The sequence below is a fragment of the Natator depressus genome, chromosome 13, assembly GCF_965152275.1.
Source record: "Natator depressus isolate rNatDep1 chromosome 13, rNatDep2.hap1, whole genome shotgun sequence".
NCBI classification, from domain to species: Eukaryota; Metazoa; Chordata; order Testudines; family Cheloniidae; genus Natator; species Natator depressus.
The window spans coordinates 15,384,772-15,402,186 of NC_134246.1; the positions used below are offsets into that span (position 1 = coordinate 15,384,772).

Here is a 17,415-nt window from a genome sequence, read left to right on the forward strand (position 1 = left end):
TGTGCAGTGTAAAATAGGACTCTTCTCCTTGGGGTATGTCTACATAGCAGCTGAGAGCGTGCTTCCCAGCATGGGTAGACAGTCATGCCCTAGCTCTTCTTGAGCTAGCATGACAAAAATAACAGTGTGGCATGGTGACATGGGCGGCAGCTCTGGCTAGTTCTCCGAGTACAAACCCACCTGACCCCTGGGTAGTACTCTGATGCCTAGTCCAAGTCGTTGTCCGTGCTGCTATGGACACACTGCTATTTTTAGTGCAGTAGCTTGAGCAGAGCTATTGCATATCTGTCTGTCTGAGCTGGGAAGCATGCTCCCAGCTGCTGTGTAGACATACCATTGAAGTGTGCTGTATGGTTGTAGAGGAGCTGTTCTGCTCTGTCTTCAATCTGAAAATCTCCTTTCTGTGATTCAGCTGGCCTTTGTACAAACTGTCAAGCAAAGCCCCTATTCTCCCTCCCAGGCCAATGGATATTTGGCATTTTGAGCTGTCTCTTCGTGAGATATCCACTGGTGTGTGTGCCTCAGGTATAGTGTGTTTTGTTTGTTTCTTTTGCCTCTCAGGTATAGTTGCACACCTGGCATTCTCAAATACCTCAGAATCTTCATGTGCATATTAGTAGGTGCGGCTTTCAACTGCTGACTGCCTTAGCCACCTACCTGCCTTTTGTTCTTTGGCTTTCACAGCCATTTTGGTATCTGATCTCTGTCAGACATTGAGAGCTGCTAGTCAGTCTGAACTGCCAGATACTTCCTGTCTATAAACATTTCTCTGTGATCAGGCTACACCTGTTCAGGCACCATCTCAGTCTGAGAGGTGAAGAAACTCGACTAGTGGTAAATTACTTCCTAAAGCATCCAGTATTAATCAGGACAGGGTACTAGACTTAATGGATGAATGGTTGAGTACAGTATGTGACTCTAAATGTGGTTGAACCAAGGACTTCACTATTCCTATTGATTTTATGTGGAATGCACCCTAATATCAGGGTGATGAGTAGCAGTTTAAAACCCACAGATAGATTTTAGATTTATTAGAGACTCAAATTTTGAAGATAGCATTTAATTGTACAAAATTTCTGTGCTAAACTTGTGTGCTAAACCTCCATAAATCTTATAATATATATATATATATATATATATATTCTTATATTTTAAAAATTAAGATACTTTATAATTAGAAGCATTTGCTAGCAATGATTCATTTAAATTGTAGTTCTTCATTGCTCTTATTTTTACCATGCTATGCCCTTTGACCCGGAAGTGAAACTTTTGTCCTCTTGACATTAAAGGTTAACAGAACAGGAAACTGGATCACTATGTCTCCTCTTTGTGACCAGCATACTTTAGTAATTGTATAATTACCAGAGGAGTCTGATTCTGATACTAAAAATAGTATTAAAAATTAAATGAACTTAAATTAAGTTTCTCGTTCCATGTGAGCCCATCTGTTTTCTGTTTTCAGCAATCGTGTTCATACGTATGAAAGCCAATTCATTCTCGAGCATAAAAACCACTGGGTCTTTTGCTGAGCAAAATGTGGTTTCAATGGAACACACAATCTGGTGATTTTTGGGGAACATTTTTATCCACTAAGCTTGTGTAGTGGTTTGGTGGATCAGCAACAAATGACCCTTTTCATCCAAGCTATGCTGAAAACTCTTGAACAAATATCTTAGGGAGTTATTTTTTCATTTCATCTCTAATTAAGTAAATCTAACTTCATTTAGCTGCATATAACTGGGAAGTGGTCTCAGTTATTCCCATGATAACACATACAAAGAAGATTCCCCAGTCAAAAACATATCCCAAGTTAGTGGAGGTGTGAGTCCATACAAATAGTATGTATATGGTTATAACAGAAGCAAGATCCTTAATGATACTCTATTTATTCCTGCTTTTCAAAACTGTCTACACTTTCTTTTCTCCTTTCTCGTTAGCAGTCACAAGACCCTCCTGCTTTAAAAGGCCCCACCCTGGCCACCAAAGTACGTAAAACCATGAGTAGCCGTGTTCACGAGGCTGTGAAAGCGATTGCCCTCTGCCACAACGTGACACCAGTGTATGAGTCTAATGGCGTGACAGATCAGGCTGAAGCTGAGAGACATTATGAAGACTCCTGCAGGGTGTACCAGGCTTCCAGTCCTGACGAGGTGAGATTTCCTTTTTTCCCACCCTCTTCTCCCTCACCTCCATGTTTTTAAAGGTTTGAAATAGGCAATATCTGAAGGAAGCCTCTCTGAAATGGAAGAGCTTGGTGTCAAACCATCAGTGCTAGCTAATAATTGCTAATAGAGATTCCTCACGATGAATTATGTCATTGTCACATTAACATACATCTCTACCCCGATATAACATGACCTGATATAACACAAATTCGCATATAACGCGGTAAAGCAGCGCTCTGGGAGGCGGGGCTGCATGCTCCGGCGGATCAGCACGTCAGTGTGTCTGGCTCCGACACACTGCTCTGAGCAGCGTGTTAAGGGTGCCGGGCCGGGGCCGAGGGGTTGGAAAAGGAGCAGAGGGTCTTGGGGGGTGGTCAGAGGACAGGGAGCAGAGGGGATTGGATCGTTCGGAGGTTCTGGGGGCGGGGCAGTCAGGGGATGGGGGCGTTGGATAGGGTGTGGGAGTCCCGGGGGGCCTCTCAGGGGGCGGGGGTGTGGATAGGGGTCGGGGCAGTCAGGGGACAGGGAGCGGGCAGGGGGGTTGGATGGATCAGGGGTTCTGAGGGGTCAGTCAGGGGGCGGGAAGTGACTATTAAGAACAGAAATGCTTGAGGCCAAAGCAAGTTCGATATAACGCGGTTTCACCTATAACACGATAAGATTTTTTGGCTCCCAAGAACCGCTTTATATCAGCGTAGAGGTGTATTTGAAAATAAGTCTGTCACTTCTATTAAGAAAAAGCATAATCAAAAACTCTTTACTATAGGAATGAATAGGGAAATAATGAAAGTGCTACGTGTCAAACAATAAATATTTTAGAAGTGGAGCAAACCCTCCCTCTTTGCTTATATATTAAATCAATTTTATGTATATTTAGCAAGGTGAACCACAGCTCATCTTTAATTAAAGGCAAGCCTATTCCAGTCAAGTCAAGGGGTCAGACTGTCTATGCAGTTATGGGACAAAGGAAGCATAAACTGACCGCAAATGCCCAGCAGAGAATTCTTCTGTCATAGGGGAACTCGCTGCTGGTGCAAAGGGCCAGATTTGGCACAGATACCTGCAGTCCCCCACCTCTATGGGTATGTCTAAACTGCAATAAAAGACCCATAGCTGGCCTAGGTCAGCTGACTCAGGCTCATGGGGGCTCGAGCTATGAGGCTGTAAAAGTAGAGTGGAGGAGGGTCTCCAATCTGAGCCTGAACTTTACACTGCTATTTTTAGCCCCACAGCCCAATCTCCTGCTCCCCCCGAGCCCAAATCAGCTTTTGTTTGAATAATTACACTTGCCCATATCTGCTAGAAGACTGAAAATTTGAAATTTTTCTTAGAAATTCCATTGATGATGTGTAGATCGTTGGCAGTATTTGAAGGTTTTTTTTTCTTATTGCTTTATATAAACAGTTTTTCACTCTTAACATTATAAGACTAGCTAGGTTTCCTAAAGGTGGTGTTAAAGGTGAGGAGCTGTTCATATAAGAAATTTTTTAAATCCTTCAAATATCCAGAGTTCTAAGATTATTCTAGTAAGGTACAACCTCAAAAGATTGTGCTGACGACTTGCCCTACGTTGCACATACTTTTAAAATATTTCCTATGATTACTCACTCAGATAGACCATGATCTCCTTTCAAGAGGACAAAAGGTTTCCTAGCCCCCAGTATAGGATCATTTTAAACACATTCTTTTGTAAACAAAATTCTTGCCCTTATGGTGACAAAAAGGGTATTTGTGTCTTCATGGTGCTTGGAGTGAACAGGCACTGTGCAAATACTGCTTCCGAACCATACTTTTGTTCTGTATTTTGCTTACCTGGGTTTCTCCTTGAAGTGTTGCTCTCGCTAATAAAGCAGTTTTACAGAAGTAAGTGCCTTTGCGTTGAAATTGGATCTGAAAAATTTCCAGATGTTAATTTTTGTGGTCAGTATTTGAGGCTGTTTCCTAGTGAATTTATTGGCTATTTACATTCATAGCCTCTGTTTCTTTACCTACATGCCGTATAGTCTCAGGGAAGTTTGACATATTTCCAATTGTAATTGTAACTCCTGCTTTAAATTTTTTTGCAACTAATGTGGCTGTAATACATGGTATTTTTATATTGTAACTTTATAACTAATCTCTCTGAAATTATACTTTTGTCTACATTGTTTTCCTTGCAATGATTTGAACTGTGAATTACAAGTGGTTTCGGAAATTAGATATGCTTTACTGAAGACATCTTCTCTGTAGGTCTCAAGAGTACAAATATCAGTCAGACATCTACTATGTGTCTCACAATAGGGGGTACTAAATATGAAACCAGCGCTAGTTAAACCCTTCAGGAAAGTGTGATACTGTTAAATAGCATTCATGGATTCCTAGAGGGAAAGTCTTTAACAGACATCTAAAGCCTACTTTGAAATTCTATATCAATAAAATATTAGCATGTCAGGAGAGGTCAGTTTATGAAATGAGTACAAAAACTTGTATTCTTCTTACTTTTGAACAGTGAGGGTAATTTCTACCAGTTGGAATAGGATTAATTTCCTGTAACAGAGCAGGATTTCCTAAATTTGTTTCCTGTGCATATTCCCATTTAGAAGTCTTGAAGTATCTTTATTCAGATATCAGTTACAGCCTTGGGGCTCTTTGATTGTGTCCGTTGTAGCCATACAGTAACTAACAGGGGAAATGAAATAGATATAATCTGATCAGAGATAAGCGTGCTTGGGATTCTTGGGCAAACAATCTTTAACCCTGACAGCACTCCACAGCTTCCAGGACATGAAAGAGTGTGCTCCACTTGATTACTGCCATTGTCTGTGTTCCTAGGCAATCCAGTTGGGGACATTTGAAGAGCAACTAATAACAAGGATCAATTTGTCTCTCTTTAAAATGAAATTTGTTAATCAATATCCATTTCAGCGATGGCTTGAGTACTTTAATGACTGGCCAGAGAGTGAAGTTTAGGGACATGGAATATAGAGTTGCACTAGCAATTCTGACTTACACTGCAGAGAAATATATCTAACATAGTATAGGCACACAGACCAATATCCAGAGATTCCTAGAATGTAGTAATAAAGGTTTATTAGCTATTTTGGTTGTTGTTCAACACTGAGCATGGAGGACTCTCTTGCTATGTTTCTCTCAGTGGTCTGAGTGTTCTCTGAAATCGGTTTTACTCTTGCTTGCTTAAAATATAAATCCCCCCCCACACACACACACACGCGCACTTAATTTCCCACCCACACTTATTTTCCAACTCAGATGCTTCTCTCAGACAGCATGACTGTGACTTGTAACGCACATAACTGTCAGTTTAAATAGCGCTGTGTATGTCTGTTTCCTATCTTTGATTACTCTGAAAATGCACTCCTATGTCCAGTAAAACAGGGTGCCCAAAATCTGCATCGACGAAGGCCATGTTGATGTTGACACTATTATTTATTTTCTTTATGGTAGTGCCCGGGCCCCATTGCACTAGGTGCTGTGTAAACCTATTAATTTTGATATTTTCAATTACAGCTAGTCAGCAAACTTCAAAAGTTTCAGTCAAAAATGTTTTTTGGGCAGAGGCAGGAATTCTGCAGCTTTTGGAGGTTGGAAAGTGGTGGTTTAAAAAGCCAGTGCCATTTCCCTTCCCCTTGAGTTGAGTACTGAAGGTCCAGGGTAGAGTTAAGAAGGGACAGAGGAGTTGGTCTGGGACCAGAAGGTGGGCGGAGACAGCAGCAGCAGGGAGGATCTGCTTCTTTCTTCTCTTGTGCAGGCTTCTTCTGGGTCTTAGTGCCGTAGGATTGTGTTGCACTCTGCACCACCTTGTGAGGCTTGTAAGGTCTCCACTCAGCTAATTTTTACGTTATATTCAGTTTTACATATTACCCTAAGTGTAAACTTTTTTGGAAATTTAAATGCTTGTTGTCCTGAGATCTAACTTAAATGGCAGACCAAGAAAGAAAGGATCTATTTGGAGGGGGGAAGTGAGCCTACCTCAATAGCAGTACAACATATGGAAAATCGACACCTACTTCTCTGTAGTTTTTTAGTTTCCAGGAGATGCTGATATTAAATGTGTGTAACTGAATTAGTGTGTTAAGTGTAGGAGTAAAAGGAGTCCTCCGTCTCTGCCTGAGGTGCCGCAGAATTAAACCATCTGCAAAGCTCATAGGGAAATAATTCATAAATTGACTAAGAAAGTTTTCCTTGCAGTTGCAGGTATTATTGGATTTTTAAGGTCAGAAGACCACCATGGTCATCTAATCTGACCTCCTATATAACACAGACCATAGAAGCCCACCCAGTAATTTCTGCATGAAGTCCATAACTTCTGTTTTGAGCTATAACATATCTTTCAGAAAGATATCAGTTTTGATTAAAAAACTTCATTTGATGGAGAATTCACCATGTCCTTAGGTATGTCCTAGTGGTTAGCTACTTGCTCTGTTTCAAGTGGTTTGTTTTAATTGCATTTTTTCTAGTCTGAATTGGTCTAGCTTCAGTTTCTAACCATTGGATTGCTTTATGCCTTTTTTTCTGCTAGAGATATGTATTTGGTAAATGGGTACAACTTGGCTTTTGAGCAGGTAGAACAGTGGAAGCAAATCACTGTTGGAGAAAATGTTCTGCCCCATCCCTAGAGGAATAGTTTGCAAAGTATGGGGAATCCTAGCAATCAGGAAACTCCTGGCAATGAAGTATACTTAAGTTGATTTATCACCAGTGATATTTATTTTAGCCTATATTGAGAACCAAATAGATATTTCTCCATTCCTTCTGTAAGAGACTTACACCTTGTATCTTGTCTTAATGGCAACCCAGTCATTGATTTATTTCATTTTAATTGTGGAGTCCAAGATAACCTTGTTTATTATATCAATTCTTTTTATGGAATCAGTTATTGTAAATGTCCTGGTAAATCACATATGGATTTTGTATGTTGTGGGGTTTGTAACTCTCTTTATTTATTACTCATGGTAATTACTTTTCATTTTATGTAACATATGAAAACTTCAGTGATGCTATATTAGGGCATGGGTGGAAGTGAAGGGTTTAAAAAACAAACCAAGGCCTCTAAGGTACAAAATCTATTATTCTCTTCTTCTGATCAACAAGACACAAGCAAATTAATGGGTTTCAATATTTCTGACTAGCTGATTCCATGTAATTCTGGTCCTCTTATTCTTAACACATCTGCTTGTTGCACACTTTCCTTAGCAGCCCTGATGAAGCTTTTGTCCCCTATGAAAATTTTTTATAAAGCCTTTTTTTACCTCACTGCATGACGTTGACAGTCTAGAGTGAGTGGAGGAGACAGACCACCTCTTTCCTTTTTTCATAGTCCAAGTACAGTAACATTTCTCATCTAGTCCCTGTCTCCTGCATGAGAAAATCCAGGTATTTTAATAATTATTTTTCCATGAGACTCTTACTTGGCTGTGAAGGGAACAAGGAGGTTTGGGCCTTCGGACAACTGCAGATTTCAAACATGTAGATAAATAAGCGTGAAGTGTTCTTTTCGGTCTGTGAGATTTCAGAGAGTGATACTAATGTAACATTGCGCTGTGGAGATGGGATAGAGCAGGGGTGGCCAACCCGTGGCTCCGGAGCCACAAGCGGCTCTTCAGAAGTTAATATGCGGCTCCTCGAATAGGCACCGACTTCGGGGCTGGATCTACAGGCGCCAACTTTCCAATGTGCCGGAGAGGGAGAGGGAGATCACTGCTCTGCCACATGCCCTGCCCCCACTCCGCCCCTTCCCGCTCCCTCCCCTAAACCTGCCATGTCCTCGCTCTCTTTTTTTTTTTTACAGTTAAATAATTTGCCTCTCCAAATACCACATTGTGGTTCCAAATCCACTGAAAGAATTCTGTTCAGTAAAAAAAAATAATCTAACTAATGATGTATGGTCTAATTCTGCCATACATCCTCATGCTGTGTGTAGAACCTTAGTCTGTGAGCAGTCCCTACTGAAATATCTATGCAGGGTTCTGCCCAGCAGGAATTCAGGTGACCCTTTTAATAAGTTCTTATTTCAGCTGCAGTGATAGTGATCCAAATCTGAACTAGTATTGGGTTCTGTGCATTTAGTTGGACCATGGTTTTTGTCGGAAAAATATAAAATGATGGTAAGACAGAGTAAAGAAGTGAGGTAGAGCAGAAACTGGAAGGTGTCTTAATGCAAATATTCTGTATAGATAAGTTCTGAATTAGCCCTCCAAGGTTTCATTTATTGCAGTCCTGGGGAGGAGCAGTTCCTTTAAGTTGAATCCCACAAACAGTAGTATATGAAACGTCGAACACAAGAAGCAGCATTTTAAGCATGTTATTTCCCGCCGGGTTTTAGGGTAAATGAAGATTTAGGCACCCACTTTGCAGGAACTTTTTTCTTCAGTACATTGTAATCACATGATGAAGATGGGTAAGCTACTACACAGATTCTAAGGGGGCTTTTAGCAACATGGAGTCTGTATGAGAGACCTAGAGCCAGGCTGTCCAAATCCTAAAAATAGTCAATAAGCTTTAGCTTGAGGGAGAACCTGCCACGGAGAGTCACACCAATAGTTCTAGTCTTGAAATACCTTATTAGATTGAGGTCTGAATGGCCTATTGAAGTCAGTTGAAACTTTGGATGAGGTCCTGTGTGCTGTAGCATGTTCGGAACACTAGGTTTAAATGAGGGCAGTGTCTCTTAATGTGTGCCCACACCTTCCACTGAGGGTTAAAGCAGCTACTTCAAGTTGAGAGGATAGCTCCATGGCTTAAGTATTGCATGTGTTGTAGGTATTTTTTCATGAACTTTCTTGGAAGACATAACTCCTTTAGTAGTAAACTGAATACTTTGTCCGATTGCTTGCGTTCACTAAATAGACTTGTGACGAAAGAGATGAAATGTCAGCAATAATTATGGTTATAGAAGTGATTTCTCTAATGAAGAGAAAAGATTATTAGTAAATAAGTCTCTACAAAACTGGTCTTAATTCCACTGCGCTTCTCAACAAGATAATGGCTATAAGACAAGACAGGTAAAGGATTTTTATGTGCATCTCTTTAGACATGCCACTCTTAATGGATGTCTATAAAAATAGGTGAGAAATCCACTGACACTTAGGTTTTGTTTTTATTTACTTAGGAACTAGCGTAGAGTGACTGGATACAGCAGGCTTTCTTCTAAGAGATTTATATGCACTGTTGAGTCTAAATATTTCCTTGCTGAAAGAACCTGGGATGTGCACTGAATATAAGTGCCCAGATTGCAAGCACTAAAATGAATTAGTCCAATTCTCTGCTGGTGTAACTGCCTTGTAGTAAATGGAGTTACACAAGCAGAGAACTTGGCCTGATATTTGTGTCAGAGGTAGTAGGGTTGCCAACTCTGACTGAAGGTATTCCGGGAGATTCCAAACCTTCTCTCCCCCCCCCCCCCCCACATGATGTAATGTCATTTTCTTAAAATATCCTATTAAAATCTCCCGGATTGCTTTTAATTGTCACTGGGAGATCAACGCTGATTCCGGAAGACTCCATGCCTATCCTGCAGGGTTGGCAACTATAGTCAGAGGTGGGACTGAGTTTTAAGAGTTGGATATAGATTTAGCCCAAAATTTTGTGTGGGGGAGGTGGAGGTGTTTTCACTGGGGAGAGGGAGGAAAGGGCAGTTCCTAGTATGTGCAATGTTTCCATCTGAAACTCATCCTGATCAGATTTAAATAACCTATTACTAGCTGTGCTGAGTCGGTGCGGTTGTCTCGAGAGAATGTCACACTGCAAGAGGCTGAAACTCTCGTTTGTCCTCGGATCTTTAGAACTCTCCTCTGCTCAGCTTTGTTTACAACAGTAGTTACATCCCTTGACATTGTAGCCGAATGCCCAGTGCACAGTAATGCCACATAAACTCACTGCCTGGATCTGTTTCATTGACTTCCTTTTCATTTCCAGTTTTCAGTGACCTTCATTATGGGCTCAATTCTGCTCCCATTAACCTCAGTGGTGCAGGATCACATCCTGTGTCATCACTTCGGGTTAGTGGCATATTGGCAACTTAGACTTTCATTGCTTTAATATCCTCTGCTTGTCTTAAACCCATTTGAATGGGGGCAGTTATGTACTGTGTGTTCCATCGCCAACTTTATTTTTTTTTATTTTAACATCATCTGGCTGGCTCAGAACACAGTGTAGTGCATGTCATGTGTTATTGGACATTAGTAGGTCCTTCCAGGTACAGAGTAATTAATATTGTCAATGGGCAGGAATGGCCACAGGGAATAACACTAAAGGGCCATTTGTTCACATTACATGGCCAACGTAGAAAAACTGATCCGTTTTACAGTGACGTTAATGACTGAGTAACTTTTTCTTCAGTTAACCCACTGTCCCTTCCCCTCTGGTGTTCATTTACATGACCTCTGAACCACAAAGCTCAGCAGTCTATCTGACCTGTGACCTTTCTTGTATTTAGGTGGCCCTGGTACAGTGGACTGAAAGTGTAGGCTTAACACTGGTTGGTAGAGATCAATCCTCCATGCAGCTGAGGACACCTGGTGGTCAGATACTAAACTTCACCATCCTCCAGATCTTTCCATTCACTTATGAAAGTAAACGTATGGGAATCATCGTTAGGGTAAGTTGCTTTTCATGTTTCTTTTCATCTTCATGTAACTCTTGCAAAACACTGACTGAATAAGCAAGTACAATCTGTTTGATATCAGCAATGTTATTCTTTATGGGAGAATGTTACATTATCTCAGATACCAGAAACTAAAATATTTTTATACGTTGAAGTACTGTCCTTCCATCCCCCTGGAACTGATAAGTAAAGTGTATTTTCTTTCAACACAAACTCCAAAGGCCTGTGGCAGTCCTTATCCCATAGACAGTAGGAAAAGAATTGTAGCCACTGTTGAAAACAACAAAAAAGCACAAACTCCAATTCAAGAATCACCAGTAAATAGATGCAGATTTACCCCTCAACTACAGCTAAATCAGGAGTTCTAATGACTCGTAACATATCAATTACAGTATAGTAGAGGGGCTACTGAAAGTCAAATATATATTTTAAGAAGGTGCTTTCTGGTTTGCTTCTCATTAAGAAGTAAACTGTCAAATAAGCATGCTGGGATTATATTGTTTATACAATGTATATTAAAATGTAAAATAAAGCAAGAAGTGGGGCAATAATTAACAAATTACTATGTGATTTCCTTTCTTTTTTCTGTGCCCTGATAGCTATTATGATAAGCATTTTTTCTGGAACAGAGGTTTCCTTGAACTACTTGGTGCATGGGGTTTCCCAGAGGAATTAGGGTAATCAGGTGTATTTGTGCATGCAATTATCTTATGTCTTTAATGACAGTGCTAATTAGACGTGCACTTACCTATACATTTGCACACTTAATTCTTTATTTTGGTCCTATGCACTAATACAGTGGAGACCAGATTTTCAAAAACCTGATTCAGCTAAAAAGGAGCTAGTGCTAGAAATAGTGAAAATATGATTGTAATTTTTTTCTGTTTCTCTCCCCTCTTAGGGCTGTTAACTGTAATATTTCTCTTGATGCTTGTTACCTACTCACAAACTGGTGAACCCATATTTAAACCTTTCCAAAACATTCTTAGCTCTCTTATCAAAGTGCAGCATTATTATTTATTTATTTTTTGTTTTGGTAGTGCCTGAGGACCAACCAAGATAGGCCCTACTGTTAATCCTCAATAGCCTTGAAAGGAAAACTATCCCTCCCCATTTCACAGATGAGAAAGCTGATACAGAGTTGAAGGACTTCCCCAAGGTTTCAGCGGGAGTAGTTTTACAACCCGGGGCTAGAATTCTAATAATTTTGGCTCTCACGACTATGTTCAGCTTAGTGGACCTCCCCATTCTTTAAATGAATAGTGACTGAGGTGTCTGCACTGCTAAACAGATGTATTTTTTACTAACGCACATGAACTATCTTGAGGTTTAAAAACACAGTGAAGACCAGACACTTCAGTTTTACCTCCAGATAGCTCATGCATGTTAGGTGTATTTGTTTTTTGGTTTTTTACCGCTGGGTGACTAATGCACGTGAGCTATCTGGAGGTTAAAAACAAAAAACCAAACCCATACCTCGGGCGGTAGTATAGTGCTGACCTCATCTAGTTTACATTATGGTAAAACTAACATGCACTGTCTTCACTCTGTTTTTACCCTAAGATAGTTCATGTGAACTTAGTTATCTTGTCATTAAAAGTGTACCTTTTTAACAGCGAAGACATGGCCTCGGAAGGGCCTTGTACCTCTCTACTATTATTACAGGTTAGAATGGTAAGACAAATCTTACTTGTATTGGTAGGCATCTTCAATATGAGATTCTGCTATACAGTCACATTAAGTTTATTCCATTGTCTCATGCTTTATAGTTTTTTATAGCACCACAAGAGCGAGATGCTTTTGCAGACATGAAGGGGCAAGAAGGAATTACAGTCTAAACAGATAATGTAAAGTTGAATGACGCGGGGGATGGTATACAACAAAAAGCTAAGTGATTGATTGGAGAAGCTTAGCATGCATCTGGTTCCCTAATTTTTGTTGACATACAGATTAAGATATAATGTGAACACATGACGGTGTCAATAAGCTAAGCTATGAGTGAGGAGCTAGGCAATGTTGATAAAAGATTTATACAGCACCATCAATATATTAATATCACGTCCCATCTCATTTGTGGCATTTCAGACTTTGAATCTGCCATTGGTTCAGGACTCAGTGCTTCCCATTCTGTGGCCTGGACCCTGGCACCTTTTTGGGGGTGGGAGTGAGGGGAAACAAGAGAATTTTGTTGGCAGGCTAGCTTTAAAAAAACAAAACCCCTATTTGGAATTGCTCCATGTTTTGGAACAATAGAATAAGTCCTAGGGGGAATGGACTAGTGGTCAGAGTGCAAGTGAGGTAATCAGAAGTACATGATAAGTAAAGGAATCTAGAAAACAACTGGATATCCTCGAGAATACAGTTCATAACTTTGTTCCAACAAGTGTCTGATATTAGACCTAGTTGGGACAATGCGTTCACCAAATGCTCATAGAAACATAGCGAGTGCTGTGTTCCTTTTCATCAGCTGGATTATTTCTATAGTGGAAAATGGTGTAGACTAAACAGGTGGGTTGGCACCATCCGAATGGTCTCTATGAGACCTAGAGATTTGACAAAACTTGTGGAAAAATTTCAACAAAATCTCTTCCTCTCCCCAAATTTTTACTAGTTTTATTCCATTGCAGTAGCAGCAAGTGGTTAACAGTCACCAACTTGAATTTCATCAAGGTTTTCACTTACCATCCCTGCAGAGAGATGGGTGTCCCTGAAACATTCTGAACTTTTTCTTTATCTTCACTGAAAGGGAGAGCTTTAGTGACCTTCCTTTTTTCCTTCCTCTCTGACAATCTGACTATCACTTAGGGTGGCATTGGACCTCACAGGCCAGGATTCTCAATTCCATCCTAGTTTTTAAGGTAACTATAAGCCACAAGTTTCAGAGTAGCAGCCGTGTTAGTCTGTATTCGCAAAAAGAAAAGGAGTACTGGTGGCACCTTAGAGACTAACCAATTTATTTGAACATAAGCATCCAATGAAGTGAGCTGTAGCTAACGAAAGCTTATGCTCAAATAAATTGGTTAGTCTCTAAAGTGCCACGAGTACTCCTTTTCTATAAGCCACAACTCTCCCTACCTAATTAAAAATATTTCTAATATACAGTGCATATTAGGTATGATCCGTCTGAAGACAATGGCAAAACTTTCATTCACTGCATTTGGGAACATGATCAGGCCTAAAATCTTGAGTGTCTACATATATTATGCTGTTGTGGTGTCAGGGTGGAAGTCTTGGCCTCTCTCCAATGGGCTTGTGAAAACCTGTTCCTTCAATGTTGTGTGGCTGAACAGCCAAATGAGCTCTGTCTTCTGTTTTGAACTGAAGCAGATTTTAATTAGCAGGTGCTAACTGGATGGGTATCACCACATACTGTGTTTCTGCATGCTCTGAACTCTTGTCTTCTAACAAAGTTTTCATTCTTTTTTATGAAAAAGCTTTTTTTGCTTAACAATTACTAGTTATCAAGTAAAATTTAGTATATTTATACCAGTGCAGGTACCAAATATTATTTTTTACCTACAAGCCACCAAATACACTGGGTGCAACTGAACCAGTTATTTCATCAATATTAATTCTAAAAATAGTGTCTTAACTGTTGGTAAGAGTCGTGTGTGGGGAAAAAATAGCTTATTGGGCAGATAAGTATATAAAATAAATTCACAGTTGGAAAAACAATTCTAAAATCTCTTCCTTGAAGCTGTAAACTTCTGTAGGACTTCAGAAAAATATCTGAATAAGATATACAGCTAATTTCCTCCTGTCCTACTTGTCCTTATAGACACACAGATTTTAACACCAGAAGGGACCAGTATGGCCACCTAGTCTGACCTCCTGTGTAATACTGGCCATAGAATTTCATCCAAGGATTCCTACACAGAGCCAAAAAAATGTGTGGTTGAACTTCTTCTCAGAGATGCCTGCTTTCCCTTGCGGTCCTTCCTGCTCTGTCTCTTGTAAAGGGTCTCTTTGTATTATTACTATGATAACGTTTAAGCTTCTTTAGCAGATGAGGACTAAGGTGGCAGTGTATGTTCGCAAGTAGCAGATGTTGCCTCATTTAAGACAATTTGGCAATATTTGCTTGTTACATATGGTCAACTGTCATTGTCTGGTGGTTTATTCTTCCAGTTCTAAGAAGTCTTGTTATAAGAAAGCAGCCACCCTCTTTACAGCATTGTTTACTTGCTTATTTTCATGCTAAGAAAAGGGTTACATTAAAAAGATATGTTTGTTGATCACAACATTTTCCACTCTGTTTTTTTTTTCCACACATGTGGAATGATGATGATTGCTTTGCAACAAAGATAGCACTGTTGTCATATCTGGAACTGAAAGAGGCCTTTGAACCATGGCCAGAATCAGACCACGATGGAAAAAGATGAAGCTCTAAAACAATACAACTGGCAAATCTCTCTGTAGATTTATAGTGTGATCTTACCATAATATGAGAACGTGCTAACCTCCTGTTGAACTCTGCAAGAGGAAATGACTAATGCAAGGAGATAGTTGATACAATATTTATATTGGACAAAATTTATAAACTATCTTAAGCCAATTCTATAGCACAGGAAGTAGAGTCTTTATTCAGTTTCCTACAGAGATGTTGTTAAACACTTTTTCTTAATCAAATAATTTAATACATAAATCTTTTGTCAGTGCCAGAAAGCTTAATTTTTTAAAAACTAAGCATGTTCTGGGTTTTCTTGGTGACCTGTAAAACTTGAACTCTGAGATGTATGAACTGTGCATATTGACACAGAGTCAACACCATCGATCAGAAATAGTTTGTAATGCACCTGTAAGAACCACCACATGTTCCTGGTAAAGGTCTCAAAAAGACTTAAGCAACAACATTCAAACACAAGCAGCTAAAGCTAGGCACTTTATTCCCAGTGTAGGGACCTGAATAAACAGGTGTCTTGATAATCAGAGATATTGAGTATCCACAGCTCCCATGAAGTTTCCTCGGCAAAGGAATCCATTTCCTCCTACCACGCCCATTTTAATTATTTTTCTTCCATGCTGCCCGCTGTGTGTGGAAAGCACCCTCGCCAACACCAGTGTGCCAGGCCTTCGCCCATTTCTCAGACCAGTCCCTCTTCTTCCCACATCACTAACCCACATCAGTAAAATGTCCTTTCTGCCCTAGTGAATTGTCAGATGGGAGATGGGGAGGGGGAAAAGATTAAAAAACAAAACACAACACACACACACGCCCCAGTTGCCCATTTCCTCTGGGTCTCCTAGTGCATCCTTGAGGCAGGGTTTTTTATTTTTATATAGTGTCAGCCATATCGCCAGTTAACTAGCTTTTGTAGTGGTTAGAATACAAGGTAATTTTGCATCATCTAATGTAAATTGGAGAGAGTACTTTGCAAACATTGCATTTTTTTTTCCTATTCCAGTCTTCTTTGGAAAGTATTTTGGTTTTCTTCATTCACTGATGTTTCCAAACCTTCATCTTTTTGTTCTGTACATTTTTTTTTCTCCATCCACAGATACTATCTTGGTTTACGGTGCAAGTTCTCCTTGCACATTGTTTGATCTCCTTTGCAGAGTTTGCCAGTGTTTCCATTAGCCCACCATACTAATAACTGTGACCTCCTTAGACATTTGCCTGCTCAGAAAGGATTATGAATTTGTAACAGTGTAAATATGCTTTGCTTGCAATCTACAAATTAGTCACATCAGGTGAGGCAGGCACTTGCCTAACTCCCGGTGGCAGGCCTGAGTTTTAATTGTACTTATATATACAGCATAATTATAATACAGGGAGCCGTTAAGATTGATTTTACTCAATTAAATTGCATTTATTTATTACTTAATTTTCCCCTGCTAAGTGTAAACATCAAAGTTGATTTCCAGGATGAAAACAAAATGCACCAGTGTCATGGTTACACTAGACCATTAATGATGAGAGTTAGGAAGGGGGATGACTATTTTCCATATAGAATAGTGTGAATACATCCCACCCCTTGGTTTGAGCCATTATCACCTGTTATTGACCAAGAAGTTGATAATCCTTGCATGAAGTATCTTGCTGCTTGCTGTAGATAATTGAACCCATAATCTTTCACCATTTTCTTTCCTCTCTCAGGATGAGTCAACGGGAGAAATCACTTTCTACATGAAGGGAGCAGACGTAGTTATGGCTGGCATCGTGCAGTACAATGACTGGCTAGAGGAAGAGGTACAAAGTAGTCTCACTTTCTTAGGCATAGAATATTTACTTCTTCAGGCAGATGCTGCTTGTTCCATGGCAACACATCACTAAGCCCTTCTGACATTACGTTGGTGAAGCAGGCTGAGGTAGCTGTTAAAATGTATGCAGGAAAAAGATTGTTTGGTTTAGCATTTTGGTTGGATTAACCTGTAGCCAGAGATACAGATACAGTATTAGTCAATTTAAGGAAGCCATGTGGTGAATTCAACCCATTTAGTCCAGGATAACTCTGGTAAACAAAATGGACGTTGTCCAGGTTTCTCGTTCTTTGTCTGGTAATTCCTCTTTCTCACAAGATTTATCTTGGGTAACTGGGCCTGATTCTGCACTTGGCTTTATTTTAAACTGCTGGGTCTGTTTACTTTTTGGAAAACCAAGAATTGCATTTTGATTTTAAGTCTTTCTGAACCTCACTGCTTAAACCC

General features: G+C 39.9%; 1 protein-coding gene across 1 annotated transcript in view; it reads left to right on the forward strand.

Annotated features, from left to right (window-relative positions):
* ATP9A (ATPase phospholipid transporting 9A (putative)) overlaps positions 1-17,415 on the forward strand; it is an 85,327-nt gene that overhangs the window by 45,227 nt on the left and 22,685 nt on the right. Inside the window, exons 14-16 of the mRNA XM_074969976.1 lie at positions 1,938-2,150; positions 10,600-10,761; positions 16,865-16,957. Coding sequence (XP_074826077.1) covers positions 1,938-2,150; positions 10,600-10,761; positions 16,865-16,957 — 468 coding nt within the window. The remainder of the gene's footprint in view (positions 1-1,937; positions 2,151-10,599; positions 10,762-16,864; positions 16,958-17,415) is intronic.